Source organism: Numenius arquata, chromosome 7 (genome assembly GCF_964106895.1).
Source record: "Numenius arquata chromosome 7, bNumArq3.hap1.1, whole genome shotgun sequence".
In the NCBI taxonomy this organism is placed as follows: domain Eukaryota; kingdom Metazoa; phylum Chordata; class Aves; order Charadriiformes; family Scolopacidae; genus Numenius; species Numenius arquata.
In genome coordinates this window covers 57835438-57853552 of record NC_133582.1, presented here as the reverse complement: position 1 = coordinate 57853552, position 18115 = coordinate 57835438, and the positions used below count along the sequence as shown (strand labels likewise).

Genomic DNA, 18115 nt, shown 5'->3' with positions numbered 1-18115 from the left:
AATAGTCCCAAATCATGCACTGGGTTACAGTTGTTAAAAAAAATAACAACATTTTAGAAGGGAGCATCTATCACTTTTCACCATAAATGTTGTTTATTACATCTTCATTCTCTCTCATTTAGAAAAAGACCACCAACTCAGACTATCTCACTTCAGAATGCTATTTACTTCGTCAAAGTTGCACCAAACTTGCGGTTACAGAATTTCTCAAGCAGTTGTGTTGATTTAATTTTCACTTTAATTTTTACCACTGTTTTCACCTATTAGAAGAACTGATGTGAAACAATCCAGTGAATAGCTATTAACATATAATTCCTAGAAACATGCGATAGCAATACTGTTTAGCAATATTTTTTTTCCATAACGCTTTCCCCGTTTACCTGACAAATCAGCTTGCTTTCTCTTCTCCTTCCTTTCCTCCTATTACTTCCTTTCACACAACTTCATCACTTCATTTTTCCTCACTTCTTCTCCATCATAAAGTCTTCTAGTGTCCCTATGTCTCATTAGCACTTCAATTATTTGAAGCCCTCTCCTGAATACTTTCTTTGTTATTGCTTATATATTCAGATTTTCTATGGGGTTTGTTATTTCCTTCTTTCCAGAAATGTTTGAAACTACTGAGGTTTATTTTAGAAGATCCTTTTTTCATATGAAGAGAGCTGGTAAATGAAGTTTTGCCTAGATTAAAGGCAAGTGTCTATATGTTCTTGCGTGCACCAGCCAGGACAACTAATGGCAAAGATCTAATTTTTTTTTAGAACCCTGATCTCCAGTGTTTCTGGTTATTGGTTTGTCACAAGCTTTGTTTACTGAATTCTCAACCCCAATTTATTCCTGCTTTTGCAGAAGACGTTAGTGACAGATCATTACTATATCATGGATGAATCCTCAGTCAGTTCTCTCTGACAATAGTAAGGTCTTTTTGTTGTACTAGAGCTCTCTCTTGCAACATGACCAGGGATCACATTTGGTCCCAGTTGCCAGAAAATTTCATTTTCATGTGCTAAAAAAAAAAAAAAAATCTCATCACCGTGAGCCCAACAAGGATAAATCTATTCATCTGTTGTATATTTGGACATTTTTCTTTAATTAGAAGATACGTCTATCAGTTTTTATTTTATTCAAAAGGTCTAATGTGTAGATCCTGTAGAAATAAATTCTATTTTATGATATTATGTAGGGCTCAGTAGATACATCACATTTTTATGCCATCACGTACAGCTCAGATACACCAAGTTTTTGTGAAAGTTCTGTCCTTGTTCCACTTTTGTACTCCTCTAGATATCATTACCCCCAGCACAAATTCTATCATCTCTATCCCACTCTCTTCTCCAAGTCTCTCTCCCGCCCCCTGCCAACTAAATTGCAGCCCTCCCAATAATATTGTGTGTCTGATTGTCAGCATAGGTTAAACATAGTTTAAGTTATTTATCTCCAGGACGAAAACATCCAAATGTTAACAACAAGATCCCTAAAACACTAAATAAAAGTTGAAAAGCATTTTCCTCTCTAAATATTTTGAATCAGAAATAGTATCAATTTTCTTATTTGGAAAGCTGGTTTTTTCCAACTTGAAGAACATGTTAGAGCTGGTTTTTTTAGCATGTACTAACACCTGTAAGGTGAATATAATTGTTTACATTCATGCAGAGATTTATTTACACTGATGGCTCCCCAGTTTTTCTCAATTATAACAGTAAGAGGAAATACAAAACAAGAAAACAAGTCACTAAACTACCAAATTTCATCTAATAATAAGGCAATCTATTCTTCTGTTCAGCTACATACTTCAAAGTGCATACCCAGCCAGAATTTTTCAATTTTTTTACCTCCTGTTAAAATAAAATGACGAGGTGTTTCATGTGTTTCACGTAATGCTAAGTGTTATTTTTCAGCTACACAGTATGAAAATGCTGGATGAGAATGAGCTGCAGAGAGCCGGCATTCCTTAAAAATTACTATACATGAATAGTTACACATGCATAATTATATAATTACACTTGATGGCAGCAATAGCACATAGAGAAGACTAATAATAGCAGGTAAAATCTGCAGAAATCTCATGAAGATGAATATCCTCCGAAACTATGAAAAGGTGGCACTTGGTGCAGAATATATTTTAGTTTTACATTTCAGCATGACAATTACCATGAAAGAAAGGATCAAAGTCAAATGGCACAGCTGGCAGCTTGAGAATAATTTAAGAGGTGTACTGGCAATAGCTTTTTGGTTTCAGTAAGATGGACTGCATTAACTGTAATAGGGAAACGATGGTGGGGAAAAGTCATACAGCATTCTTGCCTGGCATTAGTACAACATTAGCTGAACCTGCAGTTTTGATGACTTCATACCAATTTTAAGGCAGAAAGCTTCTCCTAATGAATATGAATAATAGCACTGTCTCCTCTGCAGTTTGGGACAAAACAACCCAACATCTCATTTAGGCTTAAATCACTGATTCAGGAACTCATGTGCACTGGGGAAATAAGATTAGCATGTGCTTATAGCATATCCAACCATGGTTCCTCAAATTTGTCCCCAAACTACAAAGAGATAATCTGTCTGCAAGGACATGACTAAATACTTTAGAAATCAGGGCAGCTGAGTTGGAAGGATGTAATATAAGCTACGCAGATAATGCTGTATAAACCTGAGGCTCTTCTCTCATTTCCCACTCTCCCTGTGAAGTTTGAATTTTACAGTATTGCAGGGGTGGGATCACAGAACCAACTTCTTGCCATTCAGTTCCTTTACAAAAGTAATAAAAGGAGTTTGGGAGAAGGTACAGATCCTCCCTACTTTCCATCCTTACTCTCTCTCCTAGATCATTACTGGTACCCTTTGGACCAGCCCTGTATGGACCAAAGAGGGTCTGTCACGTCTGCCTTTCCACCCCACACTGTTTCCTTCCACTCTGCTTTTAACTAGATACTATTTTGAATACGCATACTCTGTTCAACAAGAAAAACGTTGCATTTAATAACACACTTTATGGTCCCAAATTTCCAAGTGTCCCCCCACAAAGATGACCACACGTTGGACTGGAGGCAAAAGCGTGATGTGTCTTAGTTGAGCTTTCCTTCAAACAACTAAACATTCAGCAAAAGACCTACCTTTATTTGCTTTTCAAGGTATTAAGCATAGCTCCAGTTTCTTAGCAATTAAGCTAACGACACAGTTCGCCTCCAACCACAGTTTTCCAAAGATGATTTGCATTCTAAAGATTATCTAAGCCAAGAGGCAAACATTTGTCAACACATGAAGAGTTCTGGACATCAGAATCCGCGCTGCCAAATGTATTATGGGTTCTCCAAAGTTACTGGCGTATATGCCCAAATATGCACCATCTAACACATGCAGATTTTACAGTTGCAATATGTTTTTGTGTAGAGTTTAATAGTATGGATTATTGCACATTACAAAGCAAAATAAAATCATGAAGACCACGTAATCTGATCTACACAAAGACCAAAATAAAACAGTAGAGGACGTAAAGCAGTTGGTTGGAGAGATTTTATGTGGACTGTCAAGGAAAAATGGACCAGTTTTGGTTGCATGCTGCTTTCACAGCTATTATTTTTGTTAGTTTTGCAATCTGATGCTTTTGATTTTTATTTGACGCTAATAAGTACTGAAAGCCACAGAGTTTACAAAGCCAAAAAAATAAACCTGGATCCACTAAAGATCCTGTTTTCCTCTTTCTTAACTCTCCATTAGCCGGGAGTGGAGTGGTCAGTTCTACATCACCAGAAAAAGCAGATTTGATTCATCTAGTGGATTGAGATTTTTTATAAGAACTTGGCATATAAGAAATTAGTAAATACTTGGAGATAATAAATAGTCCTATAAGATACTCAAAAAACATCAAGCTAAGATGGCATCAATTTTTATAAAAATTAAGTCTATAACACTATATTTGTTCTATTGTTGTTTTTAATCAGAGTAACACGGTATAAGTTGACATTACAATGGGAAATAGTTATATAAGAATATACCACATTTATTATTTAAATTTGTTTCTTATGCTTTGATACAATTCATTGATAGCTGTGCACCACATAGACATGTAAAATAGAGACTTCTCCCTCCCTCCCCCATTAATGAAATAGAAAATAAAGTTTTCAATGGGGCAGAGCACATTGAGCTATGGCAGCTTGAGCATGACAGCAGAGCTGTCAGTCTTTACTGACCAATTCAAATATTTCGTCCTATCAATGTGCCGAATAAGTTCACTACCGTGTAGTTACCAACAGAAGGACCTTAAAATGTTATGAACAGTTCTGTCTGGAGCATAATAGATTTTATCAGAAAACTTGGCCTAGGATGTCAATACACAATTGCTAAAACTGGTTAAAGTTGTTCTTCTTGGAAATTCCCAATGAGTAATATTTATTTTTTTACTTTTTATTTTTCAAGTTTTTAAATTAATTTCTCTGTGTAAGTCCTCATGCTAATCCTCTCCATTTCCTTTTATTATCTTTTCCTTTTTCACGCATGGAAAGAAAAACACAAAAGTAATAAAAGGAGGGAGAGGGAGAAACGAAGGGGAGACGGAGAAACGAAGGGGAGACGAAGAAACGAAAGTTAAAAATTGGACTCTTATTTTAAAAAGTCTCAAATATTTTTCAGTGCTTTTTAAAATAGAAACACATAAAAGCACATGTCAGTTTTTGTCAGCCAACTGCACATTTCAGACTTTTATCCAGAGGCCATAGCAAATTCTAGCCAGTTATACCCTAATTTTTAAAATTTATTAAGTTCTCCTCAGTTGTTGATATCTGAGTAACACATTTTTGGTACAATTTACAAGTCTGACAGTTGAATTCCTGCTTTTTATATGTTTTATGGTCTAAGGATGCATTTTAATAAGGCCCAGATAACCCCAGAAGCTAATTTCCATCCATACACGTAGTGTGGAGGATACATTTGGAATAGACTCAGTTTAGGCCAACACTTTCATTAAAAGCGAAGACAGCCCAAAAAGATACTGAAATTAGACTCCTGAACGCACCTTGTACTGTGCTAGAACGTACTCAGCTAAAGACAACAGAGAACATATACATATTTTGTACACATACAAAATACTTAAACCCCCCAGTTTCTAAATAAGGCAACTGCTTAATAGGCTCCACCAGAAAGTCAGAAGTAAGAAATTAATTGGAATTTAACCCAGATGATGGTGTCTTACACAGTGCACAGAAGTGAGGTGGGCCCTTTATGTATGCACAAAGGCAGGTATCTGCCCTAAAATGTTATAATCTAACCAGACTTGTCACAAAGGAAAATGGAGATAGGGATGGAGATATGTACATAGAAAACATTGCAGTTAAAGGCCAGATTCTAGTTTTCAATATCCTGCTTAACCACCACTTTTAACCATTTCCTAATATTTGTCTGTTCTTTGTAGTCAACTTACATAAAGCCAACAAGAAGAGAAATAAATATATCTAGAGATTTATGGTCATCTGCAGATGTGCAATGAATTCAGGTAATAGCTAAGGACAAAATATAGCATCCTATCCTCCATAAAATCTAAAATGTTCAAACTAAAGCCAGGCATTCTCAACTGTGTATTAGCTTCCAATCAGCAAAATAAACAACCTATTACAGGCATTTCATAGGCTCCACATGAAGATAAACCAAACTAATTCTGTCAGGACAGATGTGATCACTCCCAGACTCCATAGGGGGTTGCTGCATTATTTTGCCTCAGTTTCAAGTGATAACTAGAGCTTTACATGTTCTTTTTTCCCATAACACCTATTTCCAACTTTTAAACATACAAAGTGTTTTGTGTGTTCTGCATTTGGGAATCAGTTGTTAAACATAGCATTTGCTAATCTTCTTTCATCAGGCAATTTTTATTTGGCATTGGCAGGAGAAGGAAATTTTAAAACATTCTCTTTGCCTTGCGTAATACCCAAATATAAAAAATAAATATAGCATTGTTGCTTCCTCTATATTCCCTGCCTCAACATATCATAGAAAACAGAACTCTGTAAGGAATGACTATAACAAGACAGTAATAAGCAAAATAAATCACAGCACAGATAATGGTTTGATCTTATCTTATTGATCTATTGCTCACTTTAGACAAGAGGCACTGGCTGGTTAGAATTTAGCATGCAATTGCCCATATGTCATGAACTAGCTTTCAGTCTCTGTGGTTATTTCAGGTGCTGCTAGTAGAAAAAGAGACTCAACTTTTACTGTGTTTTTCCTTCTTTGTTGTTCATAAGAAGCTTCTGAAAAAAATATTTTTTTTTTAATCAGCAGTTGTGAAATAAAATATAGTATGGAATATTCTTAGTTAACTTCTGCTTTCCTAAATACAGGTATTGATTTGGCTTTCCAATGGCCTGTGTTACAGCCCGATTCTGTGAGTCCTACACAGCCATTCTGTTCCAGAAATGCTGTTTTCATAGCCGCTGTGTTCTGTTCACTGTTACAGAAGTGGGAATGGACATTTATAGGGAGAAGAATCTTGTAGCTCCATCTTGCAAGATGTGTGAATTGAGTGACCCTGGACTGCATGTCTCTTTTACATTTGGGTTTTCTCTATTTAAATCTTGTGAGACAAAAACATCCAAAATGCTTCAAATATTAGGCTGGTTCTTTGTGGTCACCTTGTATCTGCCAAACCCAGATTTACTCCACATCAGAAATAGCTAGCTTAATTAAAGCTGTCGTCTCCTCAAAGCTAATTCAATCCCTCTGCCTGTCATGTCGAGGATAAAATTCAACCTAAGCCATCTGCCCTCATGCCCTTGGGAACACAGGCACCGCTCTCCTTTCTTTAAGTTTAGGGCAATTCCCACCTGCCAGGTGGAATAGTTTTGGTGGCAGACTATCTGATTTTGGAAAGAAATATACTTATTTTGCATAACAAAGACATATACCTGGGTGAGCTTGGTAGGCTAAAGACGGTTGGGCCACAGAGCACGCACGTGCACCGGCCATGCACAGCAGCGTTGGAAAACTCCCCACACCGGGGGGCTCAGCACGGCTGGGGGGACACAGCGTGACGGATGCAGAAGGTGTCTTCTGCTTCTCCCCCTACCATGCACGTGGATGGGAAATCTCAGCAAGTAAACCAGTGTCTTTCATTCAGGAAGCAGCAATTACTCATTTTACCCGTGCCTTTGACTCTTAGAGATCGCGATGTGCTTTACACTACACTATACCTGGAATCAACTTTGAATGTAAAACGTATAAACTTCAATGCGTAAACTGATCAGTAAGGGCTGGTCCTATCAAACATAGGAAATGTGAGCCTGCTCTGCCTGCCTTTGCATCTCCCCTACATAATGCAAAGGGCACAGGGTCTGTCTGTAGCCTGCCCCTCACTCCAGTGTGCCCAGCGCTGCTTGTGCTGTGATGCAGTGTTGCCTCTGTGCTTACACGGACGACTAATTACTGCAAACGAGGCATTTTCTGGGCACTCCTTCACTGCAAGTACTATTTTAAGCTCTTTCAAGGGAGAAAAAAAAACCCACCTAAATTAAAAGTTACTCTACAGATTAGTTTTTCTACCAGCACAACCTCTGCAGAAGAAATCCAGGTATGAAAAAAACTTACGCATTTGTGCATTAACAGAAAAAAGTCAGTTAATACTCTTGTACTGGAACGGCAATTACAGGGGCAGAAACAACTACCCATGTGGAGTATCTCAGTTGTCACCAGGGATTAATAGCGGTGAAGCAATTCACTGGTATGGAGATTTCTATTATTATTCATGTGTTATTACGATGTAGAGAAGAATGCAGTTTGATGGGGTTTGTAGCATTACTGGCTTTTAGAAAAATCATGCTTTGACGTATGAACCAAACCAGTCCACAATGCAAATTAGTAACAACATGTGTGGAATGGCAGTTTCATTTTTACAAAGACACCCTCAGCTGTATAACTGAACATATAACATTAATAATTTCATTTGGCATGGCTGTTATCTTTAAAATGCAAACATTGCATACAGATACAGGCCAATCACTAACTGCTTTGGGCTAAGAAGGGTCAGAAAAACTTTGCGACTATCAACGTGAGTGTTGACAGAACAAAACACAAAGTTTCAGACAGTATATGTGAATATTTTCCATCTTCGGAGTACCACCTTTGCGTGCTTCTGATTTCTATTAAGTATGACTACCTCCTTGTCTTGTCAAGCAATTAAAATGACAAAAGTAATAGCAGATGCCTCCTTCATAGTTAAAACTACAGCAGGCAGACCATAGCTTGCATTTTATTACAACCACTCTACACAGCCTAATAATTGCAAGGTAATTGAAAAGATCCTGATAATAAACCACCAGTTTACTTTTTTCAGACAAAATAAATATATAACCCAATTCAGGCTTCATTTTAACGACACATTAGATAGTTTCCAACTTGTCTTGATTTTTGTTTTATTTTATGATTGTAAATAAACCCTGGAAAATTCCTTCCCCCATTTTACCACCTGAAACTGCAGCTGTTGGCTGACACTATCAAAGCCTCGCAATTCCGAACTCACGTGCAAATCTCATCAAGTGCAGACACTTCTAATTGATTCCAGAAGTTTTTCTTTTGCTAAGATCAGCGGGCAGAAGAAGAATAATGAGCAGCTTTTAAGCAGGGTGGGGGGGAGGGTGTTAGCTTGGGGAGTGGAGATTTTAAAAGCTCCAGCTTGGCTGCTCTGCCAGAAATGCAGCGCAATTTTACGGTCAATTGGCCAGAGCATCTGGAACTATACATCATAGTCTTTAGTTGATGGTGGTGAAGCCGACTCTCAAACTGGCTAAGTCTAAAATCAGTAATGACTCTGCTGTCACACCTAAGTGGAAACTAACTTAATCTACTGCCAGATTTTACTGTGACTTTTTCTAAGGGACGTTATTCCCTTTAGGGCAGTTGTCAAGAATATTAAAAGTCCAGTCCCTGGGATACACTGAGCCGTATAGCGGACTTTTCTGAATGAAGCCAACATAGAAAATACAGATTACAACTTGTGTTTGTTCAATTCCATGTGTGTTGACAAGGCTTTTTATCATAAGGCAGTAGAGTTTCCTTCCATCCCCAGCTTCATTTCTGAAATACATTTCAAATACACCAGCCAATCTCGTTAGGGCACAGAGACTGCTTAAATGCTGAGGTTGTAAATCACAGCACAGGGCACGGAGCTTTCTCCTTAATGGAAACCAACTATGGGATATGCTGCTCTTTGAAATGTGGCACAGATGATCATAACGAGGGACCGAGGAAAAATGCTACAGAGCAGAAAACTATCGTTGATGTGGAAATAAGTTCTTATGAGTAAATGTTTGTTTTAAGTCAGTACTCGTAAGTCAGTATTCCAACACTGGTAAATTACACTAAGAAACAAGTGAGGTAACAGCAAGTCTTTGTACGATGAAAGGAGAAATAAGTAGCATGGTAATATATCACATTAAGAGGGACTGCTGTGGGACGCAGAATACAGTGCAAATCAGTTCTTTAATAAAGAGATATTATATATTTTATCCAGACAAATTAGCTGACACTCATAAGAAATACCAGAACTGCATCAAAGATCAGAGAAGCAGTCCATTTGGTACAGAATACTGTCTCCAAAAGTGTTTGGAACAGCTGTTTGGACCGAGTTTAGATACTCTGAAGGAGTAAATAAACAATCTGACCACAACGAAGTTAATTTCTGCCTTCATTAGTTAAGGGCTGAATTATACCCTGCAGCATAAGATTTTATATCTCTTCCAGAGTCGGTTATATCCCTACTGTACCACATGCCCACATAAAACAGAAAAGAAAACAAGTTATTCATTTAAAAATATCACACCTGTATACAATCTCTCTTTTTCTCTCTTTTCACCAGTGAAAGTTTTCGTAGATCTTTATCTTTCCTACCATCAAATTAATACACGCCTGCCTGCCAGGGCAGGGCGGGAGGAGTCTGGGTGAAGAGATTTACTCTCAGATACAATTCCTTAGCTGGCACCAAGGTAAAAGATAAACAAGCACATCAAGACAGACAACTCTGTTTGCTCCTCCAGCTTCCTCACTCCTAGCCCCCCAGCTTAGGAGTCTTTCTCAGCGCTGAGTTGCAGCCGCTATGAAAGTTGGTGAAAATATTTTAAGACAAGAGTTCCAACAACATGTCAATGGCTCTCATTTCTGCTTGCTCCTCATTAGTACTACTGTCAAATAACAGCCGTGCTTGACCAAAATCAGCTCATGGAATATGCTGGCTAATGCCAAACCGGAGCAGTTGGATGGAAACACTTTGAAGAGGTGCACCATCCTCACAGATTTATTTTTACATATCGTGCCTGCTGAACTGTCACATAACTGAACACACAAGCAATGTTTTCTGCTACTTCCAGGTGGTTAGGAGACTCCAGGCCCGGTCTGACAGAAAATGATTTGGCTTTAGTAATACACGATTATCACATTACACAGGCATGAAGTAATCAGCCTAAAGAAAACTAACTAGCATAGGATGTGGCAGCAGAGATCCTCAAGCAGAAACACATTAGCTCCTCAGTTCACTGTCTACAACCAGTCAAATATAATATCTCTGCCCCTATCATCAAGGTTTTTAGTAACTTCCACCCAAGAAACAATTTTCTTAAGATTTAAAAATTCCCTTAAACATCACCACTTTTTTTCTTAAAAAAAACAAAAACAAAAACAAACACAAAAAAGCCCTGCTTCTTTCACCTAACCATCCATAGAAAACTCATACGGCACAAGGAACAAAAAAAACATGCTGAGAAACGTGCATTGTTCCACCTTCCATAAGAAAAAAAAAGGGCCACTTTGATAACTTCAAATTATTGTCTTATTTGGAGAATGAAAGGACACCAGGAGACATCCCCCAGGAATATATCTTGGAAGGACTTCAGATACAACAGCAGGGAGAATGATACCTTCAAAGAGCCAGAAAAATAACACAATCTTCATATGGGACCAGGACTGGTAGCACACAACTTCAAAGTATCTATAGACACAGTGCTGTACTTACCAGTGTGGACACAATTAACAACCATATTAAGATTCCAACTTTAGCAAAAGCAGAAATCGTTCTTTCTTACACACTTTCGGCTTCATTTTACTTCCACCTTCCCTGGATCTCAGCATTAGGAGTCTTCCTTGCTTCACAGCAAGTTGTATCAACTCACTTATCTGAAGAAAAACCTTTGACTGGGTCAGTCAGACCAGCAGGCCAGCCCAATTAACTGGGCAGTGAGGGTAAAAGGCTGGAACCAGAGGGGCAGGACTGCTTCTCCTGATGGAATTGCAATCGTTAGCTGCTTTTTTCACACCCACCTGAACTCATTTAATGGCAAAATGGGAAAACCGTGCTCCTTGTTTCCTCTGCTCTTCTCTCCTTTCTCACGGCTCCTCTAGTTTTCTCTTATTTCGTCTGTATTTTCCTTCTAGTTTTCACCCAGAAGGCCTTCCTCCCATACAGCAGTTCATATAATTGTCAGACCTTTTTATGAGCCAAATGCAATCATTTGCAGTTTAAATCACCTAGTTTTACTAGTTAGAGTAACCTGCAAGTAGTACTGCAGGGATATTTACTTCTGAAATCCTATCTACTGGTTCTAAAATATTAATGAGAAATATGAACATATGAAACATGGCCACAGAAAAAACCAATATATATAGACAGGAGTCACATACTTTTTCATTAATGATTCATCATGATGTATGGCAAAATCAGTCTTGCACTTATCTGCTGCAATGTGCATCATTAATTTAAGAATGTTGTGACAGAATTATTTGTTAAATTGTAGACACACTGAGTAGTGCCATCAGGCCTCTTGAAGTTTATTTTTCTTCGTCCTTAAGTAAGTGCCCTGAAAGGCATAATTTATAGACTCAAAAAAAAAAAAGACAACAGAAATTCTTCCACAAGATGTCGTGCATTCATTACTATCACTCATGAATATTGGATTACTAAAGAATTGCTTATTTGGTAACATATAAGGATGATGCTGTGAGGAGGACAATATTTAAGTATTGTATGGATTATGAATACTGAAAATATAATATAAAAAAGACTGTAGTCAGATAAATCAGGGTGTATGTTAAAGATGGAATGTGTACAAGGAAAACAAATGGCTTAATAAATGGTTTTATTTTACATTTCTAAAACTTGTAAGATTTGAAAGAGAAACAGTGCAAAGGAAGTTGAAAAGTAAGCACATAAAAATTACTAGGACATATCTAGTAGAAATTAGAACTGCTTATGAGATAGATCTACGTTTACAGGACTCACAAGATGCTCAAAGTTATCTACACTACTATACTGTGAAGAATAGATAACCTGTTTGAACGTTGAACAGAAGAGAAACAATTTTTAGGAAAAATTTTAGACCTGATTTCTGAGAAAACCATTTATTCATTTATTTACTATGCTTTCTGGTATCTGCTGTTTCAAAACGATCAGGTCAATATTGAGCTAAAACATTAATATTTGTAGTCTTTTCAACACGAACTGACAGATCTCTGGCAATTTCCCTTTGCTCAGAATTTTTTTATAATAAATCCCATTATAACAATATTACCACACCCAAGAACATTCTCCCCATCAATCCAGAAATTGTACAATGCATTGAGAGCACAAGTGAATAATTTATATCAAAATGAAGGACCTTTTGAAGTTCATCACAAACATCACAAAAGCTATTAACATCACAAACTTGTTGATTTATGATAAAATCTAAGTCTCTAGTGTTGACATGTTGGCATTACTCGGACACATTATCTATTTTGGTCTCACTAAGAGCAAATGATTTGGAAGACAACTATTATTTCAGTATTTCCAAAGAAAGAAAAACATGTGAGAAAGGTACTCCTTTTTCTTGTTAAAAACGGCCAAACAAGAGACTAAGAAAAGAAAAACAGAGAAGTATAATATGAAGGATAAAAGGAAAAATGCTAGACAGAAGAAAGGATAGGAAAGTACAGTAGGGAAGAATTCGAGATAGCCAAGAAGTTAAAATTTTAATAAAAGATACATGTAAAGAACGGAGTAAGAACCATTTCATTTTATTTTCTTCTTCGTGGCAGAATAGGAAGTTGTATAGTTTCCTACACACAACAGAAGTAACAATCTGATGATTTTACTTTTACTCGTTTCTCAGTAAGAGACACTTCTACATATGCACACACACCTCAGCAAAGCAAGTACATGAACTTTTTTTTTTGAGTGTATATTTTGACATATAATTGTCCCCAAATTCAGCTAGAATAGTTCAAGTCTGAGAGCTATATCTCAAGAATTAAACACCAAATTTTAGATTTCTTCACTTCAAGCCCATCTACTGTAGAAGGCTACTCAGTAATAACAAAAACATTTTCCAAATGATATTTGGGCAAGTAAGATCCTTAAAATATCTGCTGAGTTCTGGCAGACTCTTATCAAAGGAATTCAAGAACTGTTTGATTTACACACCAAACTTTGAGAATGTAACAATATGGAAAAAAAATCAAAACATTTTTTGATTAGTGGCATTTATCTGGCTTTAAATATTGTCCAATAGTTATTGTTTCCTATCCCAGGTAAACAGACAAAAGAAAAAGAAAAAGATAAGATATTTTTCCATTCTCCTGTTGCTTGATCTCTTGGAAAAACAGGAGATATCAGCACCATTACTAGATATCTCCAATTAGGAAAGTTGCTATAAATTTTACAGATGTTTCAAGTCCAAGGAACTATTTTGAACTTGGTTTGAGTCTCAGTCCCTACGGTTTTATTTCATTTTTTTCTGCTTTTAATCCAAAAGGTAACTTTCTGATAACAGTCCTACTAGTCTAGCAAACTCTTCATACCCTTGCTGATAGCTGTCTTCTCTGGTAACCAGCACTAGATAGCGTGTGAATGTCATTCAGATCGGAATCATATTAATGAATTACTGTTATTTAATTCAGATAATATTAAAAGAGTTAATATGAAGTACCAACTGTACTGAAAAAAGAAAAACATTTAAGATTAAAAAGCAAAAGTCACAAACAGGATAAAAATAAGTCCTAAGAACACAAAAGCAACTACACTTAATCAGACAAAAGGTCTATTTAGTCCACCAGCCTATCTTTGTCAAGGGCTAAAAGTCTCTTTCTGAGGTACAGTATAAGTACAGAAAAAAAAAATTATTTTTAAGACTCTTCGAGCCTCCAAATATTTTTATATTTGCTCCATGAAAGGTGACTTAATCAATTCAAATTCAGCAACACATTTCTGTTATTCCCTTCGAGGCATATGACCACTAATTTATTATTTTTGCAAGAAATGATAAATATACACTTTCCTGACTCTTTTTAATGTAAATGACAGTCTGTAGCAAACCCCATTAATTTTCCTACAAGTCAATCGTAAAAAGGGAGACATAAAGAAATAAGAAAAATATCAATATTCTATCCATATAATATAATCAAATATAAGGAAACAAAACATAAAAGTTCAGTGTTTCTGTTTTTTCTAAAAAGATAAAAAAATCCAGGGTAATCAGCAGAGAAATTTAAAAATAAATGTCTTACCTCATATGCATAGCCCAAGGAAGTAAATTGACTCCTTAAGTTTCCAAATTTGTACACAGCTACAAAAACTAAGCAGCGGATGATTTCCAAAATGTCTGCTTTGGTCCTAGAAACAGGAAGTAATTCAGATTAACATCCAATCTTTTCTGCTTGGTTAACTTCAATGAAAAAGAGAGAATGTAGAAATAGTCTGTGATGTCCTGCACTTATTCCAAGTCATCTTTCTTAACTTTATAGTTTTTACAGTATCTGCCTTATAGAGACTTATAACATTGAATTTCCAGGGCAAGGTGGAGAATACATATACTCAGAAATTATATATTAGCTCACACAAATATAGATGTATATATAGCTATTGTCTTTTGATCTTAAAAATTACAACAATGAAATTCTGAAAACCACTACACGAGTAGTTCAGATTCTTTTCATCAGTCTATTTCTGTAATTTTTGACTAACTCACATTATTAACTCGCTAAGTTATACCCGTCTCCGGCATACTGACAGATTTTTGCCTATCCTGAAATGAACTATTCAGTCCACACAAGTGAAAGGTATTCCATTCTGAAAATAGAATGAATAGCAGGTGCAAAAAGGAACTGGCACCTCAGTCTCAAAGGAAGCTTCTATTCCACATTTTTGTTCTTGCAGGGCAAATAGCTTCTCTGTAAGAGACTGTGTGTGCTACTCACTCTTCTGTAGGGTCATGTTGTCCATGTGGACTACTCCCATGGTGTACATCTCACTGGGTTGGTGTATTCAAGACAAAATTTAATTTGAAACCATACTGACTAAATTCAGTCTTAAGTCCACACCATCTTTTACGTGATTTTGAGTCCACTCTGAGCTACGCTGTCTGCTTTCCGTATACCATCAGGGTGTCTGACACCTGTGGCATGCTACAGAAGACTGACACAACATGATTGCAGTCTGAGCTTGAATTGCCTTGGGACAACCTTCAGCTCTCCCTGGCCTGCCAGTGTCCCAAAACCAGAGATGTGGACCCAACAAATGCAAGCATGAAGATGCACATGGGTAGCCCATCCTGCAACTTTTCTGCAAGGGACAACATAGATACAGACACTAATCGCTATAGGAACACTCCTGGGTTTAGGTGCTTGCTATTCATGTATTATTTTCGGCTCAGCAGATAGCAACATATGTGTCCAAGTGTATCTATAGTTCTTTATCAATGTAACTTTTGACACACGTGAGATTTCCGTATAATGATAGATAATGCATAATGAGAGAAGGAAAGAAAAAAAAGTGTTTCTTATCTTACCTGTTCTCCATAAGTAGTCCGAAAGAGGTCAGGGACAGAATGATAAAGCCAATTCTCAGAAGAACAGTTCCCTGTGATAACATCTGTTAAAAAGTGGACAAAGAATTCATTTAGAGTAATTTTCTGTAGAGAAACTGTTTTAACAGAACAGTAACTTCAACTTCCTCACTCAGTAATGTCAGTGACTGCTTTTAAAGTACTTTGTTACTTTAAATTTTAGAACAAAAATATCTGCTCTGGATAGCACACTTATCTGGAGTAATCACCTGTAAAGCTGTTTCCTGAGTGCTGTATTTCCAAAATGTTGTTTAAGATATTCCCTTCTGCACTAGGTGTTTTCCTGAAGTTACTTGATTCCCTTATGCCTTTACCCAAGAGGAAACAAACTTATTTCTAAGATAAAAATCCCAGCAGCCCTGCTCTTCATCTTATGTTACTAGGTTTTTACAATAGTCATCTATGAATCCCAATGGATACCAAAAAAACAATACAATGGTGAGAATAAGAATTCACATCACATGACAATATAACCATATTTAAGAAGAAACAAAATTAACGTTGTCCCTTCACGACAACGTGACACATGGTTCCCAATTCAGAAAAATTCTTCAACTCATAACATTAACTTCAATCAGACTTAAAACACTTTTAAACATTAACATGTGTGTTAATACTTGGATGAATAGCATCATGAGGATTTATGTCCTTAAAATTTACATCAAAATGATATAAACAAAAGTCAGGAAAACAGAAATTATTTTCATTGTGAAGTTCGATTTTTTTCTTTTCATTTATTAAATATTTTTTGTATTCTACACAGCTGCCTCTGAAAATCAAATATTTAATCAGTTTTCTTGTTCCCTCCCTGACTTCCTTTCAAATATTAGTTTTGAGAAGCCTTTGTTTTTTCATTTAAAAAACAATAAAAAGACCAAAACAAAAGTAGTGGATCTTGCTGAGTTATAGGAATCCTTTCTGGCTTCAATAGCAAGAAGGTTTATGAACAGCATCTTGCACTTCAAGATTGCAGGCATCGGACAATTAAAAATCTATGAAAGTCTGCCCCGATTTCAATAAATAACACTTGGTGAAATGCCCACCTTCCTTCGGTGGTGGCCCCTACCCCTCGAAGAGATCTAAGGTAAAGTATCTGTGAGTGTGGGAGGCCACAGGAGGATATTCTCAAGTTTTACAGCTGTGTGAACTTACAGTGCCCATGTTTGCAAAACACATCAAACCACACAGTCAGGCTGGGCAGGTTTCTGTTGTTTTACTGAAGAATCACAAGCACCTACTTAGATATCCTTAGCAAACAGTTATTGAACAAAGAAAACACAATCCCACCAAGGAGCGAGGCAAACAGCAGCCTCACCAGTTTACAAGCCAGAACACTCTTCTCACAAATGACACCTTTCAAGTCACTCTGTTGCACAGATTTATACCGGGATAGATCAAGCTCATTACCGCATCACTATATTTCCAATCTGTTCCACCCCTCCTTATGATAAACTTACAAAACCTCAGACTGATGATTACCACCATCATCTACTTATATGTAAACCTTGAGAAAGGATACTCTTTACACTTTTCTTATGCTCTTACCCTGGGGATCTGCTATCGGCAGTCACAGGAGACAGGATACTGAACTAGATATTGAATCCTGGGAGGGGAACCGAGTATAGCAGTTATGCGTTGAGTCTCGCTTAAGTCAAGATAGTGGAAACTGCTCTGATGAGCTTATCATCCTTTATCAAGGTTTATATCTCTTGGAATACATTCGCAAATTCCAGAAACAAGTTTTGAAGTTGATCAACAAAAGATTGAATTGAGGGTGCTCTTTTTGAAAACTTGTTTCTAGAATCCGAAAATCCCACAGCTATCCTAAGTTTAAAAGACTTTCCATTGTTAATATGAAGCAATTTATTTTGAAGTGACAAGATTATTGGACAGAGCTTTTTATAAAAATCAGGCACAGACTCTATTTAAGTTTAATAAAATAAGTTTTTAAACTGCTCATCTAGCCACAGCAAGTTCTACTCCCACTTCAGCTTCCTGTAGAAACTGGGTCATACAAAAATTCAAGGAGTGAGCAAAGAAAAACATGATTTGGCACAGGCATAAGAGAACTCACCCATAAATTTCTTAGAAATGCTTTGATATGTTTTTCAATGATTGTTACTTGTCAAATAAAGGAGTTTGCCAGGGATCTAGGACTGGAATTCAAGACTTTCCTCCTTAGAGACTGTCCTCACTTTTAAGTTGGAGAATTACACCTTTTTTTAAACCTAGTCCTTCAGGCCAGGTGGGTCTGATTT

The 18115-nt window shown here is 36.8% G+C and overlaps 1 protein-coding gene across 2 annotated transcripts in view; it reads right to left on the bottom strand.

The window, feature by feature from the left end:
• Nucleotides 1-18115, bottom strand: part of AGMO (alkylglycerol monooxygenase) — a 192515-nt gene that overhangs the window by 63874 nt on the left and 110526 nt on the right. For both annotated transcript variants that reach the window (XM_074150588.1, XM_074150587.1), the window contains 2 exons: nucleotides 15801-15883; nucleotides 14521-14626 (listed from right to left, as the gene is read on the bottom strand). In XM_074150588.1, the coding sequence (XP_074006689.1) occupies nucleotides 14521-14626; nucleotides 15801-15883 (189 nt within the window). The remainder of the gene's footprint in view (nucleotides 1-14520; nucleotides 14627-15800; nucleotides 15884-18115) is intronic.